The sequence below is a fragment of the Ictalurus furcatus genome, chromosome 9 (assembly GCF_023375685.1).
Source record: "Ictalurus furcatus strain D&B chromosome 9, Billie_1.0, whole genome shotgun sequence".
Lineage (NCBI taxonomy): Eukaryota > Metazoa > Chordata > Actinopteri > Siluriformes > Ictaluridae > Ictalurus > Ictalurus furcatus.
Window position 1 is genome coordinate 4,387,420 of NC_071263.1, and position 20,081 is coordinate 4,407,500.

Genomic DNA, 20,081 nt, shown 5'->3' on the forward strand with positions numbered 1-20,081 from the left:
CTCGTAGCTGTGAATAACTTTAATAAACACGTCTCCGTTCACTGATGCTCAGCTGTAAATGTTCTTGTATTATATTCTGTACATTCTTTATGTTATTATTGTGTGTGTGTGTGTGTGTGTGTGTGTGAACTCTGTGACCTGTAGGTGTGTAACAGTATGATGGATCCGTGCTATTATTCAGTATCATTATTAAGAGCAGTACAGCAGGATGTTAATGGTGTTCCTGGTCTTGAACACACACACACACACACACCCCCAGCATGTATTTATTTGTGAAAATGAATAACCCAGTAAAGCTGAACACAGCACAATCGGGTCATTACGTGTTTTAAAATAGAATAAAATTACAGTAGGAGATTAGATTGTTACTTCCTGAAGATAAGTAAACAAAAAAGGTACAAACTGTGGTTATTAAAAGTTCTGGAGATCTCTCACTTTAAACATTATAAAAATGAATTAAAGGAAGTTAATGTGAAATAGTTTAAAGAGTATAAATGATATAAAAGCCAAAAGAACACTGAAGTTCTCTACATCACTCACCACATCAGAATCCCGAGCACTGACCTGAGCACAGGAACGAGGAGGAGGAGGACGAACACAAAAAATTCAGTATGTGGTGAGAAAAATGTCCTTCAGAATGATAATTATGACCTAGTACGGCTTCGTGCTGGGACAGAAAACATCAATAACACGATAACTTTCCACACCTGCTTTATCAGGTGTCAATATGTTAAGATTATTATGAAATATAAGCGTATGGACGCTTTAAACTCTTTAACTCAGTGTTGCTGTTCTGCACCAGAGGAACACAATCAAAATAAAACGGTCAGTTGAGGATATTTTTCTCCTCCAGTTAAGACGCTCTTGGTGACGTAATTATAGACCGCCGTCTTGTTTTTATATATCAAGTGTCTCAAAGTCGTATTGAGGCATCATCATCATCTTCATCATCATCAACATCATCATAGAAAACATATTGTTATATTTTCATATCCTGAGCTACTCCATGGTTCCTGGCCTCAGTCTGATCTCAATGACCGATTCAGTAGGATTTTTAATCAACAATCTGTTTAATTAAACATTTTAATGATGTAACGAGCCTTAACGAACTCCACCTGTAATTGATGAACACGAGAGAGGCGGAGCCACAACACTCAGCGATATAAAACCCACACATCCTGTATTCAGTTTAACTTTCTGCCTCATACACACACAGTGTAAACGCTAATTTCTTTCACAGTTTAAAACTCGTTACTGCCTCATGTTTATTTTTGCTTCTCTAGTGTGAGACTGTAGTTAACGGGTTGTGTTGTTATTATTCCTGATACTGAGAGTGAATACTGTAATGAATTATCATTAGATAATGAAACAATTAAAGATAATTACGTCATATTTCAAACGCTGTGGTTTATGGTGAAGTGATTTGATCTCCTGTTGTTGTTTACCGTAATGAAGATGTTGAAGTGATTTAAATACGGATAAACATTAGCGCTTGTAGTCAAGTTGTTTTTTTGCCCCTGGAGCTTTTAACTAACCTACACTCCTTTAGCTGCATTTCTGTCCCTGTTATGACCGTGTCACTTGTTAGTAGCAGGTCTTTGTCCTCACTCGTCTCCTCTCTCCTCCCTGTTTATCATCATCGATCCGTTTCCTTCTTCACGGTCGCGGCTTAAAGCTCTCCTCTGACGCCCTCCTGAACCCTGAAAGCCAATTCCACCATCTCACCGCTGACTCAGTCCTCGCTTTGTGCTCCAGTTAATTAGGTTCAGGGCATCGAGTCAATCAGCATTCTTCTTTTGCTGCAGGTTTTACCTTTAACATGTGGACATAAGATGGATTACAGCACTTGGCTAAATGCCAGAGTAAATACATTCGCTTTTAAATCAAGCCTCTGTCTCACTATATTCTTACACTAACTTTACAGTCCCAACATATTATATTATTATAGCGTCTAAGTAGTTTTAAATATTCAAAATTAATTCCAGCAAGGGATCATCACTGGAGTATGTGAGCTACAGTAGCTAATACGTTTGTGTTAGAATTGTAGGATTTGTTTTGCTAACTAGCATGTTTAGCGCTGTGGAATTTCACAGAACGTTTCATGGACAGTCCAGACAAACAAAACAAACCGTTTATTCAGTAAATATTTCTGCAGGCACGGCTTAATCCCTGAACACAATCCTCAAGATAAAATATAGATGGAAAAGGTTTGTTCCTGCCAGAAATGTATGTGTGATGATTTGGACCCGAGCTGAGTGATGAGTCCTGATGTGAGTTCACGCTCCATCTGTGTGCATGATTTATATTTGTGTTTACAACGTTAATTCCCAATTTATTCACTAATGGTGGTGATTTTCTGCGTCAGAACTGATAAATGTGTCGTCGTGAGTTTAAAGCAGCAGTAAGTAATGTATAAATCCCCTTTTTCCTTAGAACAATGGTCAACGTTTCTTTGGGTTGTTCCTTTGAGCATGTTCTAACTCATTTGAACGTCATTAGAAAGCTAGAACCATTAAATATAAAAACAGTTTGTTTGGTTTTTTTCTGATGTTTGTGAAGTCTTTCCCCCTTCCGATGGCATTCTATCATGATTCAGGAAGAGTGTTTATTAATGTTAGGCTCCTGATTTGCTCTTCACATCCCGGACTGTACCATTTTCTCCATCTTCCTTGTATAGTTACAGGATCCTATCTTCTTAAAGGGTTCCAGTTTGGAACTCCCTTTTAGGGAAATACTTTTGGGGTTGAAGGGTTCCTTAATGGTTCTAAGAGTGTAGTGTTGTACATGTACGTGTCCTGAGCTCAGATCTGTGTAATGAATCCTGCTCGCTCCACGCTGCACTGATGTAGGGGATCATTAGTCGTTTGTGTTGGAACTCCGTCGTGCCTCAGCAGCTTTCTCATTTTCAGGATTAGTGACTATCAGACCTTCTTCAGTCCACTGCATGATGTTTTTTAAACATGACACCTCTGATTTGGTTTACAGCCGGCTTTAATCCCTGGACTGGAGCTCATTTGAGGCAGGAAGAAGGGCGTGTGTTTGATCTGTGGACCAGGTTTCATGGTGAAAAAAGAATAAATAAATAAAATGCCATTAGAGAGAACCTGAGGCAGAAGTGTGTTTCTCTATTACACACTGTGGAGCTTTTATAGAGAAAAACTCCAGTACAGGAACATTATTGGGACGTTTAAAAGTAAAATCAGTGATGTGAACAGACAGCGTTGCCAGGTGAGTGAAAAGGTGATAACTGTATGAATATCATTATTGCCTATCATTATGTCACATTGTGATATATAGAAATAATAGTAAACAACATTAGATACAGGATACAAAGCGCTTCACAAAAAGTTAGTGTTGTTTTCAGCTGCTCCCTTTAGGGGACACCACAGCGGATCATTGGTCCACATATTTAATTTGGCACAGGTTTTACGCCAGATACCCTTCCTGACGCAACCTTCCCATTTTATGTGGGCTTGGGACCGGCACTGAGTGCAACTCCCAGTGGTTGGAGTTCCCTACCTGGGAATGGAACCTGGGCCACGATAGTAGACCACCAGGGAACACAAAGTGCTTCGCAAAAAAGTATAATACAGTAAAGAAAATAAGCAAAGGAATAGTAAAAGAAGAATTAAAAAAAGTGAATGACAGGAGAGGGGTGTAACAGTAGGTTTTCAGTTCTTAGTGATTGGACCCTTCAGATTTTGGTGTTCAGTATCCATGTGGGTTTTAAACAGACTCTGGGCTGGTTTCTGCTGGATCTGGCAACTCTGCAGCATTTTACAGATTTAAGCAGCTGAAGTGTGACAGAGAGACACACTGATTAAACTCAGGCTGTCCAACACACACACACATTGTCTTTTATGAGCTCAGTGAGGTTAATATTGATCTACACACTCGTTTAATGGAGCTCATGAGGAGTTTACACTGATCACATCGACGTGCTGAGGAGTGAATAATCACATCAACAGTCCTGACTGAACCCTGAGATGATTAGCATCGCAGATTAACAACTAGCCTTCAGCATGCTACAAATACTACAATATTACATGTATAAACGTTTTTTTTTAACTGCATTTCTATTCTAGGTGTGATGAACTGAGGTGTAGGTGTGATGAAGTGAGGTGTAGGTGAGGTGTAGGTGTGATGTAGTGAGGTGTATGTGTGATGTAGGTGAGGTGTAGGTGTGATGTACTGAGATGTAGTGTAGTTGTGATGTAGGGAGGTATAGGAGAGCTGTAGTTGTAATGTAGTGAGATGTAGGTGTGATGTAGGTGTGAATAAGTGAGGATTAGGTGTGATGCAGGGAGGTGTAGGTGTGATGTAGGTGCAGTGTAGGTTTGATGTAGTGAGGTGTAGGTGTGATGTAGGGAGGTGTAGGTGTGATGTAGGTGAGGTGTAGGTTTGATGTAGTGAAGTGTAGGTGTGATGTAGGGAGATGTAGGTGTGATGTAGGGAGGTGTAGTGTAGTTGTGATGTAGGGAGGTGTAGGAGAGCTGTAGTTGTAATGTAGTGAGGTGTAGGTGCGGTGTAGGTTTGATGTAGTGAGGTGTAGGTGTGATGTAGGGAGGTGTAGGTGAGGTGTAGGTTTGATGTAGTGAGGTGTAGGGAGGTGTAGGTGTGATGTAGGGAGGTGTAGGTGTGATGTAGGTGAGGTGTAGGTGTGATGTAGGTGAGGTGTAGGTGTGATGTAGGGAGGTGTAGGTGTGATGTAGGTAGGTGTAGGTGTGATGTAGTGAGGTGTAGGTGTGATGTAGGGAGGTGTAGGTGTAATGTGGTGAGGTGTAGGTTTGATGTAGTGAGGTGTAGGTTTGATGTAGGGAGGTGTAGGTGAGGTGTAGGTTTGATGTAGTGAGGTGTAGGTGAGGTGTAGGGAGGTGTAGGTGTGATGTAGGGAGGTGTAGGTGTGATATAGATGAGGTGTAGGTTTGATGTAGGGAGGTGTAGGTGTGATGTAGGGAGGTGTAGGTGTGATGTAGGGAGGTGTAGGTGTGATGTAGGTGAGGTGTAGGTGTGATGTAGGGAGGTGTAGGTGTGATGTAGGTAGGTGTAGGTGTGATGTAGTGAGGTGTAGGTGTGATGTAGGGAGGTGTAGGTGTGATGTAGGGAGGTGTAGGTGAGGTGTAGGTTTGATGTAGTGAGGTGTAGGTTTGATGTAGGGAGGTGTAGGTGAGGTGTAGGTTTGATGTAGTGAGGTGTAGGTGAGGTGTAGGGAGGTGTAGGTGTGATGTAGGGAGGTGTAGGTGTGATATAGATGAGGTGTAGGTTTGATGTAGGGAGGTGTAGGTGTGATGTAGGGAGGTGTAGGTGTGATATAGATGAGGTGTAGGTTTGATGTAGGGAGGTGTAGGTGTGATGTAGGGAGGTGTAGGTGTGATGTAGGGAGGTGTAGGTTTGATGTAGTGAGGTGTAGGTTTGATGTAGTGAGGTGTAGGTGTGATGTAGGGAGGTGTAGGTGTGATGTAGGTGAGGTGCAGGTTTGATGTAGGGAGGTGTAGGTTTGATGTAGTGCGGTGTAGGTGTGATGTAGTGCGGTGTAGGTGTGATGTAGGGGGGTGTAGGTTTGATGTAGGGAGGTGTAGGTTTGATGTAGGTGTGATGTAGGGAGGTGTAGGTGAGGTATAGGTTTGATGTAGTGAGGTGTAGGTTTGATGTAGTGAGGTGTAGGTGTGATGTAGGGAGATGTAGGTGTGATGTAGGGAGGTGTAGTGTAGTTGTGATATAGGGAGGTGTAGGAGAGCTGTAGTTGTAATGTAGTGAGGTGTAGGTGTGATGTAGGTGCGGTGTAGGTTTGATGTAGTGAGGTGTAGGTTTGATGTAGGGAGGTGTAGGTGTGATGTAGTGAGGTGTAGGTGTGATGTAGGGAGGTGTAGGTGAGGTGTAGGTTTGATGTAGGGAGGTGTAGGTGTGATGTAGTGAGGTGTAGGTGTGATGTAGGGAGGTGTAGGTCTGATGTAATGAGGTGTAGGTGTGATGTAGTGAGGTGTAGGTGTGATGTAGTGAGGTGTAGGTGTGATGTAGGGTGGTGTAGGTGTGATGTAGTGAGGTGTAGGTGAGGTGTAGGTGTGATGTAGGGAGGTGTAGGTGAGGTGTAGGTTTGATGTAGTGAGGTGTAGGTGAGGTGTAGGTGTGATGTAGGTGAGGTGTAGGTGTGATGTAGGGAGGTGTAGGTGAGGTGTAGGTTTGATGTAGTGAGGTGTAGGTGAGGTGTAGGTGTGATGTAGTGAGGTGTAGGTGTGATGTAGGGAGGTGTAGGTGTGATGTAGTGAGGTGTAGGTGTGATGTAGGGAGGTGTAGGTGTGATGTAGTGAGGTGTAGGTGTGATGTAGGGAGGTGTAGGTGAGGTGTAGGTGTGATGTAGTGAGGTGTAGGTGAGGTGTAGGTGTGATGTAGTGAGGTGTAGGTGTGATGTAGGGAGGTGTAGGTGAGGTGTAGGTGTGATGTAGTGAGGTGTAGGTGTGATGTAGGGAGGTGTAGGTGAGGTGTAGGTTTGATGTAGTGAGGTGTAGGTGTGATGTAGGGAGGTGTAGGTGAGGTGTAGGTTTGATGTAGTGAGGTGTAGGTGTGATGTAGGCAGGTGTAGGTGAGGTGTAGGTTTGATGTAGTGAGGTGTAGGTTTGATGTAGGGAGGTGTAGGTGTGATGTAGGGAGGTGTAGGTGTGATGTAGTGAGGTGTAGGTGAGGTGTAGGTTTGATGTAGTGAGGTGTAGGTTTGATGTAGGGAGGTGTAGGTGAGGTGTAGGTTTGATGTAGTGAGGTGTAGGGAGGTGTAGGTATGATGTAGTGAGGTGTAGGTGTGATGTAGGGAGCTGTAGGTGAGGTGTAGGTTTGATGTAGTGAGGTGTAGGTGTGATGTAGGGAGGTGTAGGTGTGATATAGGTGAGGTGTAGGTTTGATGTAGTGAGGTGTAGGTGTGATGTAGGGAGGTGTAGGTGTGATGTAGTGAGGTGTAGGTTTGATGTAGTGAGGTGTAGGTTTGATGTAGTGAGGTGTAGGTGTGATGTAGTGAGGTGTAGGTGAGGTGTAGGTGTGATGTAGGGAGGTGTAGGTGTGATGTAGGGAGGTGTAGGTGTGATGTAGGGAGGTGTAGGTTTGATGTAGTGAGGTGTAGGTGTGATGTAGGGGGTGTAGTTGTGATGTAGTGAGGTGTAGGTTTGATGTAGTGAGGTGTAGGTGTGATGTAGGTGAGGTGTAGGTGTGATGTAGGTGAGGTGTAGGTTTGATGTAGGTGAGGTGTAGGTTTGATGTAGTGAGGTGTAGGTGTGATGTAGGGAGATGTAGGTGTGATGTAGGGAGGTGTAGTGTAGTTGTGATGTAGGGAGGTGTAGGAGAGCTGTAGTTGTAATGTAGTGAGGTGTAGGTGTGATGTAGGTGCGGTGTAGGTTTGATGTAGTGAGGTGTAGGTTTGATGTAGGGAGGTGTAGGTGTGATGTAGGGAGGTGTAGGTGAGGTGTAGGTTTGATGTAGTGAGGTGTAGGTGAGGTGTAGGGAGGTGTAGGTGTGATGTAGTGAGGTGTAGGTGTGATGTAGGGAGCTGTAGGTGAGGTGTAGGTTTGATGTAGTGAGGTGTAGGGAGGTGTAGGTGTGATGTAGGGAGGTGTAGGTTTGATGTAGGGAGGTGTAGGTGTGATGTAGTGAGGTGTAGGTGTGATGTAGGGAGGTGTAGGTGTGATGTAGGTGTGATGTGGGGAGGTGTAGGTGAGGTGTAGGTTTGATGTAGTGAGGTGTAGGTGTGATGTAGGGAGGTGTAGGTTTGATGTAGTGAGGTGTAGGTGAGGTGTAGGGAGGTGTAGGTGTGATATAGGTGAGGTGTAGGTGTGATGTAGGGAGGTGTAGGTTTGATGTAGGGAGGTGTAGGTGAGGTGTAGGTGTGATGTAGTGAGGTGTAGGTGTGATGTAGTGAGGTGTAGGTGAGGTGTAGGTGTGATGTAGGGAGGTGTAGGTGAGGTGTAGGTTTGATGTAGGGAGGTGTAGGTGAGGTGTAGGTGTGATGTAGGGAGGTGTAGGTGTGATGTAGGTGTGATGTGGGGAGGTGTAGGTGAGGTGTAGGTTTGATGTAGTGAGGTGTAGGTGTGATGTAGGGAGGTGTAGGTTTGATGTAGTGAGGTGTAGGTGAGGTGTAGGGAGGTGTAGGTGTGATATAGGTGAGGTGTAGGTGTGATGTAGGGAGGTGTAGGTTTGATGTAGGGAGGTGTAGGTGAGGTGTAGGTGTGATGTAGTGAGGTGTAGGTGTGATGTAGTGAGGTGTAGGTGAGGTGTAGGTGTGATGTAGGGAGGTGTAGGTGAGGTGTAGGTTTGATGTAGGGAGGTGTAGGTTTGATGTAGGTGTGATGTAGGGAGGTGTAGGTGAGGTGTAGGTTTGATGTAGTGAGGTGTAGGTTTGATGTAGTGAGGTGTAGGTTTGATGTAGGGAGGTGTAGTGAGGTGTAGGTTTGATGTAGTGAGGTGTAGGGAGGTGTAGGTATGATGTAGTGAGGTGTAGGTGTGATGTAGGGAGCTGTAGGTGAGGTGTAGGTTTGATGTAGTGAGGTGTAGGTGTGATGTAGGGAGGTGTAGGTGTGATATAGGTGAGGTGTAGGTTTGATGTAGTGAGGTGTAGGTGTGATGTAGGGAGGTGTAGGTGTGATGTAGTGAGGTGTAGGTTTGATGTAGTGAGGTGTAGGTTTGATGTAGTGAGGTGTAGGTGTGATGTAGTGAGGTGTAGGTGAGGTGTAGGTTTGATGTAGGGAGGTGTAGGTGTGATGTAGGGAGGTGTAGGTGTGATGTAGGGAGGTGTAGGTTTGATGTAGTGAGGTGTAGGTGTGATGTAGGGGGTGTAGTTGTGATGTAGTGAGGTGTAGGTTTGATGTAGTGAGGTGTAGGTGTGATGTAGGTGAGGTGTAGGTGTGATGTAGGTGAGGTGTAGGTTTGATGTAGGTGAGGTGTAGGTTTGATGTAGTGAGGTGTAGGTGTGATGTAGGGAGATGTAGGTGTGATGTAGGGAGGTGTAGTGTAGTTGTGATGTAGGGAGGTGTAGGAGAGCTGTAGTTGTAATGTAGTGAGGTGTAGGTGTGATGTAGGTGCGGTGTAGGTTTGATGTAGTGAGGTGTAGGTTTGATGTAGGGAGGTGTAGGTGTGATGTAGTGAGGTGTAGGTGTGATGTAGGGAGGTGTAGGTGAGGTGTAGGTTTGATGTAGTGAGGTGTAGGTGAGGTGTAGGGAGGTGTAGGTGTGATGTAGTGAGGTGTAGGTGTGATGTAGGGAGCTGTAGGTGAGGTGTAGGTTTGATGTAGTGAGGTGTAGGGAGGTGTAGGTGTGATGTAGGGAGGTGTAGGTTTGATGTAGGGAGGTGTAGGTTTGATGTAGGGAGGTGTAGGTGTGATGTAGTGAGGTGTAGGTGTGATGTAGGGAGGTGTAGGTGTGATGTAGGTGTGATGTGGGGAGGTGTAGGTGAGGTGTAGGTTTGATGTAGTGAGGTGTAGGTGAGGTGTAGGGAGGTGTAGGTGTGATATAGGTGAGGTGTAGGTTTGATGTAGTGAGGTGTAGGTGAGGTGTAGGGAGGTGTAGGTGTGATGTAGGGAGTTGTAGGTGTGATGTAGGGAGGTGTAGGTGTGATGTAGGGAGGTGTAGGTTTGATGTAGGGAGGTGTAGGTGAGGTGTAGGTGTGATGTAGTGAGGTGTAGGTGTGATGTAGTGAGGTGTAGGTGAGGTGTAGGTGTGATGTAGGGAGGTGTAGGTGAGGTGTAGGTTTGATGTAGGGAGGTGTAGGTTTGATGTAGGTGTGATGTAGGGAGGTGTAGGTGAGGTATAGGTTTGATGTAGTGAGGTGTAGGTTTGATGTAGTGAGGTGTAGGTTTGATGTAGGGAGGTGTAGTGAGGTGTAGGTTTGATGTAGTGAGGTGTAGGTGTGATGTAGGGAGGTGTAGGTGTGATGTAGTGAGGTGTAGGTGTGATGTAGTGAGGTGTAGGTGTGATGTAGGTGTGATGTGGGGAGGTGTAGGTGAGGTGTAGGTTTGATGTAGTGAGGTGTAGGTGTGATGTAGGGAGGTGTAGGTGAGGTGTAGGTTTGATGTAGTGAGGTGTAGGGAGGTGTAGGTGTGATGTAGGGAGGTGTAGGTGTGATATAGGTGAGGTGTAGGTTTGATGTAGTGAGGTGTAGGTGAGGTGTAGGGAGGTGTAGGTGTGATGTAGGGAGGTGTAGGTGTGATGTAGGGAGGTGTAGGTTTGATGTAGTGAGGTGTAGGTGTGATGTAGGGAGGTGTAGGTGTGATGTAGGTGAGGTGTAGGTTTGATGTAGGGAGGTGTAGTGTAGTTGTGATGTAGGGAGGTGTAGGAGAGCTGTAGTTGTAATGTAGTGAGGTGTAGGTGTGATGTAGGTGCGGTGTAGGTTTGATGTAGTAAGGTGTAGGTGTGATGTAGGGAGGTGTAGGTGAGGTGTAGGTTTGATGTAGGGAGGTGTAGGTTTGATGTAGGGAGGTGTAGGTGTGATGTAGGGAGGTGTAGGTGTGATGTAGGGAGGTGTAGGTGTGATGTAGTGAGGTGTAGGTGTGATGTAGGGAGGTGTAGGTGAGGTGTAGGTTTGATGTAGTGAGGTGTAGGTTTGATGTAGGGAGGTGTAGGTGAGGTGTAGGTTTGATGTGAGGTGTAGGGAGGTGTAGGTGTGATGTAGTGAGGTGTAGGTGTGATGTAGGGAGGTGTAGGTGAGGTGTAGGTTTGATGTAGTGAGGTGTAGGTGTGATGTAGGGAGGTGTAGGTGTGATATAGGTGAGGTGTAGGTTTGATGTAGTGAGGTGTAGGTGTGATGTAGGGAGGTGTAGGTGTGATGTAGTGAGGTGTAGGTTTGATGTAGTGAGGTGTAGGTGTGATGTAGGGAGGTGTAGGTGTGATGTAGGTGAGGTGTAGGTTTGATGTAGGGAGGTGTAGGTGTGATGTAGGGAGGTGTAGGTTTGATGTAGTGAGGTGTAGGTTTGATGTAGTGAGGTGTAGGTGTGATGTAGGGGGGTGTAGGTGTGATGTAGGGAGGTGTAGGTGAGGTGTAGGTTTGATGTAGTGAGGTGTAGGTTTGATGTAGTGAGGTGTAGGTTTGATGTAGGTTTGATGTAGGTGTGATGTAGGGAGGTGTAGGTGAGGTATAGGTTTGATGTAGTGAGGTGTAGGTTTGATGTAGGTGAGGTGTAGGTTTGATGTAGGGAGGTGTAGGTGTGATGTAGGGAGGTGTAGGTTTGATGTAGTGAGGTGTAGGTTTGATGTAGTGAGGTGTAGGTGTGATGTAGGGGGGTGTAGTTGTGATGTAGTGAGGTGTAGGTGTGATGTAGGGAGGTGTAGGTGAGGTGTAGGTTTGATGTAGTGAGGTGTAGGTTTGATGTAGGGAGGTGTAGGTTTGATGTAGGTGTGATGTAGGGAGGTGTAGGTGAGGTATAGGTTTGATGTAGTGAGGTGTAGGTTTGATGTAGGGAGATGTAGTGAGGTGTAGGTTTGATGTAGGGAGATGTAGTGAGGTGTAGGTTTGATGTATTGAGGTGTAGGTGTGATGTAGGGAGGTGTAGGTGTGATGTAGTGAGGTGTAGGTCTGATGTAGTGAGGTGTAGGTGTGATGTAGTGAGGTGTAGGTGTGATGTAGGGAGGTGTAGGTGTGATGTAGTGAGGTGTAGGTGTGATGTAGGGAGATGTAGTGAGGTGTAGGTTTGATGTAGTGAGGTGTAGGTGTGATGTAGGGAGGTGTAGGTGTGATGTAGTGAGGTGTAGGTCTGATGTAGTGAGGTGTAGGTGTGATGTAGTGAGGTGTAGGTGTGATGTAGGGAGGTGTAGGTGTGATGTAGTGAGGTGTAGGTGTGATGTAGGGAGGTGTAGGTGAGGTGTAGGTTTGATGTAGTGAGGTGTAGGTGTGATGTAGGGAGGTGTAGGTGAGGTGTAGGTGTGATGTAGTGAGGTGTAGGTGTGATGTAGGGAGGTGTAGGTGTGATGTAGGGAGGTGTAGGTGAGGTGTAGGTTTGATGTAGTGAGGTGTAGGTGTGATGTAGGGAGGTGTAGGTGAGGTGTAGGTGTGATGTAGTGAGGTGTAGGTGTGATGTAGGGAGGTGTAGGTGTGATGTAGGGAGGTGTAGGTGAGGTGTAGGTTTGATGTAGTGAGGTGTAGGTGAGGTGTAGGTGTGATGTAGGGAGGTGTAGGTGAGGTGTAGGTGTGATGTAGGGAGGTGTAGGTGTGATGTAGTGAGGTGTAGGTGAGGTGTAGGTGTGATGTAGGGAGGTGTAGGTGAGGTGTAGGTTTGATGTAGTGAGGTGTACGTGTGATGTAGGGAGGTGTAGGTGAGGTGTAGGTGTGATGTAGTGAGGTGTAGGTGAGGTGTAGGTGTGATGTAGTGAGGAGTAGGTGTGATGTAGTGAGGTGTAGGTGTGATGTAGGGAGGTGTAGGTGTGATGTAGGGAGGTGTAGGTTTGATGTAGGGAGGTTTGTAGGGGTGTAGGGGTTAAAAAGTCATTACTTATTGTGTGCTGTGCATTTAGCTTAATAGCTTAATTGGTTTCTAGAATTTCAGGTTATATACAAACATAATTACCTGACACTAGTTAATGCTAGCTCATGGAACACAGGGACAGTGATTATGAGTTAAATGAATGAATGAATCCACAATCTTACATAAATATTATTTATAACACGAGTTGTATACTGTACTACATCATTACGTATGTCATTTGTTAGCTTTGGAGATTAGCTACATTCACGACTATCCTTTATAGCCTTTTTGGACATGACAAACTCGCCTTTTTAGCTAGCAAAATAACGCTAATTCATTCTGATCAAAGATGTTTGCAAGACTTTTGCATGATAATTGTGTAACTGATTATGAGTCCAGCAATATGTGTATTTATGAAGATTTGCGGTTATGGACACACACACACACTTATTTGCAGGATACTAATTACAGTGTGTGCTGAGGGTCACACTGCTTTGTTGGGTTTTATCCTGATGTTTGTGTTTTATTTACATAAAATTACCTGTAATATCTCGTTATAAAAACATGTCATGTACACAATTACACACACACACGCGCGCACACACACACACACACACACACACACAAATCCAATTAAGAGTGAATGGAGAGTTGAATTTACATTTTTTCACTACAAGTCCCTTGAGGGTGTGTGTGTGTGTGTGTGTGTGTGAGCATTGATGCTAGCTAACATGCAAATCAATTAGTTTAGCAAAACAGAGTATATTTAATTAAACAGACGGTGAAATGAGTGAGCGAATATTGTGAATATTACCCATAATGCTCAGAGATGTTAAGATCGTGGCTCACAAACGCCATCAACAGTCCACTGTGGGTGTGTTTATCCTACCCAGTGCATTATGGGTAGTGTACCAGCTAGGGTACATCATATGAAGACTAAGCACTCACAGTGAGAGCTGAAGGCCTGACCTGACAGTGAGCTCAGTATGAATCCAGCTGTAGTGCAGTACAGCGTGTTCCCTTGCTCCCTTTTATCTCATCGTATTGACATCACACCCTTAATGAGAGGGAAGTGGACTCACGGGGACACCAATCACAAACATCAGAGCACGGGCAGAGACTTTGATCGTCCTCATGTTTATTTCTCACCAACAGAACAACTCCACTGATGCGTGATGCGTCTCCACTGAACACTTAGAATTTTGTGACTATCAGGGTTGCCAGATCAGTCGAAAGCAAACCGTGCTCTCTGCAAAACAAGATGCAGGGAACAAACAAAACCAAATGAAAACTCAAACCAAGTCTGTTTATTTAGCCATTAGGTGGTGTTTCCTCATTAAACTGTCAGGGGTTCAGATCTTTACATCTCAGAGGTTGCCAGATTTTGCGCGAGTATTAGAACTGCATCTGGACCACCGCCTTTAAACACAAACACTCCACTTTAAACCCGAAAAAACATCAATGTCTGTGTAATTTGTGTGTAATATGATGTACCATAAAGTAAAAGACTATTTAAAAAGTGAAAATATAAACAGTAATATGGTGATATATAAATGAGAAGATGCCGAGTGTTGAAATCAATCTAACAGGAGTCTTGTATATCACCAATATATTACATATTACTGCATGAATATAGCAAGGTGTAATCATCACATTAATCACTGGTTTAATTTAACAAAATGGCTTCCACACTCACTATTCAGCAGCACATAGAATAGCACTTGATCCAGCGCAGACTGTTATTTTACAGTTTATTTTTTTATATCGTGCTCCAACAGCAACTTAATGATGCCAGAAGACACTTAATCAAGGTCATGAAGTGGTCATTTTATCCATCAGACTTTCACTCCTCGAGATAAGCAACGTCTCTGAGTAAGATCTCCTCCGATGTCCTCCGTGTTCATAAAAACACCTCTTTAATAGTGTTGTCATGTGGTAGCTGTTTAACTCCGTGACTCCACCTTTATTATTCAGAAGCTTGACCTACACAGCAGCAGTGTCCAAGTGTGGGCGGAGCTTGGTATCGGTCACCTGGACCCACTGTTATAAGGTGTTTAATGTCGTCCTATTTGAAAATTAAAATCTGTGAGCAGAAATCAGGAAAACTGAAAACCTCATCAGTGTGAACCGGAGAAAAACTATCTGCGTAATAAAAAACGACGACCTGTGCGGAAAAAAAAAACAGTACTTATTTAACATCAACCTAAAGTTCTGCTCTTTTTTATTTATTTTATCCAGGTCATTAATTTATATCAGATGATGATTAGACTTCTCTCGTCATATATTATCAATTACACTGTAGTTAAAGAAGTCCGGCGTGCCAGAAGCTCATAATTCACCACATGACAATGAGGTTTAATGAGAGGAGGAAAATAATGAGGCTAATTTGTTGCTGCAGCTCCTTTAAACACTGATTCTGCGCCAAACAAGACGGTGAGATCTGGAATCACATTACACTCCATCACTCTGAGCTATAAAGTTTAATGCATCAATAAAACATTACACTCTTCTCATCAGAGCAGTGTTTTACTTAAATCATGTTTCTCTCTCAGCCTAATTGGGTTTTCAGGGCACACTGTGACTTTTCATCATCAGAATTCAGCCAGATTAATATTTAATGTGTATTATTTCACGATATCTTTAATTCATAGCTCCTCTTATCACTTAGCATTTCTCTACAGGCCGTGTTCTTCAGCAGCATCTGAGCGGAGTTTAGCGAACTGTTCCTCTGAACTTCACATTAATATGATAAATTCTCCTCGTTGATAATCTCGAAGGTTTAGCGCTCTGATTTGTTCACTTAAATAAAGACGTTTTTAAATGCACTGCCTTTATTTCAGAAACAGATTTTTTTTTCATATGTACACATGAGAATAGGGAGAGTCACACCAATAATATATTTATATTTTTTATCTTTGTTTTCAGGTGATGACGTCCCTTTTTTCCCCCCAGCAACGGCCTGTATTAAGTGTTGTATTCATCTCTCTATGAGGATTTAATACTGAAATTTCACACATCAGTATTCAGACTTTTCGGTTAAGTGAGCGGTACAAACGTAGGGTTACGCCTGATTCTGTGCATTTTCTTGTTTGTCTGTTTTTTCGGTTTCAAGGTGAGTGTTTGTGTTTAAAGACAGGTTTAAAGTCTAGACGCTATTGAAGAAAACGCTTCTACTGAAGAAATATCTGGCAACCTCTGAGGTGTGAACTACACACAGGTGATTTTAATCATCTGAAAGTGGAGCTCAGAAAATCAGCTACGTAACCCGACTCTGAATACCAGGAACTTTCCTCACGTAACTACTAATGTAACTTTTGGACTCTGAGTACGGCTCTATATCATATACACAGCGCACTCGTTTATCTGCTGTGTTTGTGGCTGCACCCCCAGTATATTATTTTATGTTTATAAAAGTTGTTTTTACATCTCACACAGCACATCCTCAGTAACTCGCTCTTTATAAGAATTAAGTCTCTGTAAGAACACACACACACACACACACACACACACACACACACACACACTCCGGGCTACACCGCTGAGCTCGAGCCCTGTTTTTAATAATTAATCAGGACTGATGGTGAAGCAGATGGAGAAAAGACAATCTCTTTATTCACGTCTGCAGAAAGGCAAAGGGCAAAAGTGTAGCAGCTCATAAATCATCACTGATCGTTAATTTATGTTCCTAAAACCTGCGCTGAAAACAAACCGGGCTTTGTGCTCATAGAGCTCCAACAGATGCTGCTTTTACTTTCATAAGACTAAAGGTATCGAACACAGATGATAAATTATACAGCTCGCACAAGATTTACAGCTCCAAATAATCTCAATAAACTTTTCAATTCAGTTCACTTTTTATTTGTTCAGCGTTTTTAACAACAGACATTTTCAGAAATCCGGACTAACTGTACGAACTACATAAACTCTCCAGAAGTTCCAACGATCTCTGCTTCTTCCTTATAAGCTATGTTTTTCTTCATAACGTCTCTATAGACACTTAATGAGATGTCGTAGATGACAGGAGAAGATATCCACGCTTATAACTTTTTCCTCCATTTTTGTGTCCGACAGTAAATGGGAACTAATAGCAGGTAGGAACTAAAGTTGTGAGCAGGGAACTGAATAAATGTTGCACTGTAGGATCGGTTTGAGGAATCGTTCTAGACGATCTTTTGTATTGATCACTTCACAGCGTCATAGCTAAATTACAAGAGACTCACACTCTTGCAAATGCTAATCTTCATGGAATTTAGAACATTTCATTTCAAAATGTCGCTGGAATCTCAGCTTTTGTGTTGAACACGTACGTAGAAATTCATGTGAATGCAGTGTTAGCACACACACTCGCACACACTAATTCTAATGCGCCGTGTGATCAGTTGTTGATGTGAATTTATTTCTTAATTAAATCACAATAATTTGACAAAGTGTAGTAAAACAGGACAGTTACTTTTAGTGCTCTGTAGCTCTCAGACTGCTGCTCTATGTCATCTCATATAATCATTTATTATAATGATGATGATGATGATGATGATGATGGTCGGTGCTGCTGTATAAAATAAATCTAGATGTGATGAGTGTGTCTTATGTGAGATAAAACATCTGAAATGGAGCAGGTCATGGATTTTATTTCCAGCTCAGTCCACTTGTTCTCACATCCCCACATGTTTTATTGCTGAACTGCACTTCTTTCTTTTCTCTGAACGGGAAAGTCATCAGTGTGGGTCCCGAAGGACACACCATCCATAAATTACACCTCTGCAGCTCTATGCGTGTGTGTCTGTGTCTGTCTGTGCGTGAGTGTGAGTCTCTTGCAATTTTCCAAACAGGATTTTCTGGGATTTTTCTGGGATTTAGACTGACGGTTGTCGAATTGTTGGAGCGTTTTACTCGTGTGTGAGGAATTTAAAAGGTCAGTGTTGAGGTGGAAACACGAGTGTGTCACTGTACGCTTCTAGTCGTTTACAGTAGAACATGGACTCAGTTCTGTTCTAAACGATGGCTTTGTCAACATTTAAATAAAGGAAGTAAATTAAAGTTCAGACATTTTATTATCCATCAGAATCACAGCACAAAATGGTTATAGGTATCTCTCTCTCTCTCTCTCTCTCTCTCTCTCTCTCACACACACACACACACACACACACACACACACACACACACACACACACACACACCAACGCATGATGACGTAACATTATATGTAAATCTATGTACATGTAAATATCTCACGCTTACACGTACAGGCCAAATCAGCGATTGTCATAAACCAGAATACTTATATCTTTAACATTAAGATGTCTCTCTGTGTGTCTCTCTGTGTGTCTCTCTGTAGGGGTGAGAGTTTATTGAGATGTTCTCAGTGTAAGAGTTCTCGGTACTGCAGCGTTCAGTGTCAGGTAAGAGCCGCAGTCTCACTCTTAGTGTCTACACTTATTTCCAACAATTCAGTTTGGTCTTTCATTCCTCTTTAAGAACGTCTTCTCTGATCAGAATGTGGATGTTATTAACTGGTAGTGGTGATCTTTGACCATGAGATAGATAAAAGTCTTGAATTTGTCAGAAAAATGAAGGAAGAAACCCAAAAGTCATCTCCATGCAAGCCCCACCAATCACCCAAACTCCATCTCCATCCAAACCCCATCCGATCCAATCCTGAAACCCATCCAAACCTAGCCCCACCACATCTAAATCCCACCCATCACTTCCCCTCTTTTCTCAGTGTTCATCTCTTTCTCCTGCAGAAAGAGGCATGGCCTGAACATAAAAGAGAATGTAAATGTCTTCAGCATGTGTACCCGAGAGTTCCCACTGACTCGGTCCGACTGACGGCCAGAATCATCTTCACGCTGGTGAGCTTCATCTCTAATCCCCCAGCTGCTGTTAGCACCACTACAGTGTATTATTCACAGGACAATATGAAAGTGTGCGTAACTCCAACAGTGTGTATTGTCTAGAGATGTTGTGACATTGTTGTTATGTAAATAATGATGTGAAGTTAATGATGATGTTTGTGCAGCTCAATGATCCTGCAGCAGACTCACAGGAGCTTTACTCTATAACTGAACACCAATCACGTATGTTACTTCCTTTTTACAATCTAATTTACATTACTGACAACTTTACAATCAAATATATCCTACTGACGTTAGCACGTTCGCCTCACATGTCCAGGGTTGGGGGTTTGATTCCCACCGTGGCCCTGTGTGTGCGAAGTTTGCATGTTCTCCCCGTGCTGCGGGGGTTTCCTCCGGGTACTCCGGTTTCCTCCCCCAGTCCAAAAACATGCATGGTAGGCCGATTGGCATGTCCAAAGTGTCCGTAGTGTATGAATGGGTGTGTGAGTGTGTATGTGATTGTGTCCTGTGATGAATTGGCACCCTGTCCAGAGTGTGCCTCGCCTTGTACCCGATGCTCCCTGGAATAGGCTCCAGGTTTCCCCGTGACCCTGAAGAGGATAAGCGGTATAGAAGATGGATGGATGGATATATATACTAGTGACAACTTTATGCTCTAATATACACTAGTGACAACTCTACGCTCTAATATACGCTACTGACAACTTTACGCTGTAATATACAGTACTGACAACTTTACAATCTAATATACACTACTGACAGCTGTATGCTCTAATATACACTACTGACAACTCTACGCTGTAATATACACTACTGACAACTCTACGCTGTAATATACACTACTGACAACTTTACGCTCTAATATACACCACTGACAACTCTACGCTCTAATATACACCACTGACAACTCTACGATCTAATATACACCACTGACAACTCTACGCTCTAATATACACCACTGACAACTCTACGCTCTAATATACACCACTGACAACTCTACGCTCTAATATACACCACTGACAACTTTACGCTCTAATATGCCCTACTGACAACTCTACGATCTAATATACACCACTGACAACTCTATGCTCTAATATACACCACTGACAACTCTACGCTCTAATATACACCACTGACAACTCTACGCTCTAATATACACTACTGACAACTTTACAATCTAATATACCCTACTGACAGCTGTATGCTCTAATATACACTACTGACAACTCTACGCTCTAATATACACTACTGACAACTTTACAATCTAATGTGCGCGCGTGTGTGTGTGTGTGTGTGTGTGTGTGTGCACGCGTGCACAGATCTGGAGGAGATGAGTGAGGAGAAGAGAGAAGGTCTGGTTCAGCTCTGCTCCATGTTAAAGCTCTATTTGGACTCTGATGTTTCTCAGCTGCCAAGTGGTCTGGATCCCATGAGTCTTCTCGCAAGGGTCAGTCTGCTCTTCTTCTTCTCCTTTCTCTTCTTTTACATCAGAAGCTCTCATCAGAGTTCACACACAATGTTGGACTTGTTTGAGTTTAGCAGGTTAAATGAAACACATTTAACGTGTAACACATCGCCATTAAACAGGTTAAATTTTGGTGCAACGATAACAATTTAATGAGTTTAAAGTAAAGCTGCTGATTGGTCAGCTACTGTAACGCCCATTATGACATCATCGAGTAATAAACATCATCACATTGTTTTCAAAAATATTTAATAATAATATACAGTTTTCACACTGACAGTCTGAACACTCGAACCAAACTCTCCTGTTTTTCTCTGCAATACTGAGA

The 20,081-nt window shown here is 43.3% G+C and overlaps 1 protein-coding gene across 1 annotated transcript in view; it reads left to right on the forward strand.

Moving 5' to 3' along the window:
• The window catches only part of smyd3 (SET and MYND domain containing 3), a 46,913-nt gene that overhangs the window by 2,648 nt on the left and 24,184 nt on the right, over positions 1-20,081 (forward strand). Inside the window, exons 2-5 of the mRNA XM_053633413.1 lie at positions 17,766-17,829; positions 18,175-18,282; positions 18,450-18,507; positions 19,608-19,735. Coding sequence (XP_053489388.1) covers positions 17,766-17,829; positions 18,175-18,282; positions 18,450-18,507; positions 19,608-19,735 — 358 coding nt within the window. The remainder of the gene's footprint in view (positions 1-17,765; positions 17,830-18,174; positions 18,283-18,449; positions 18,508-19,607; positions 19,736-20,081) is intronic.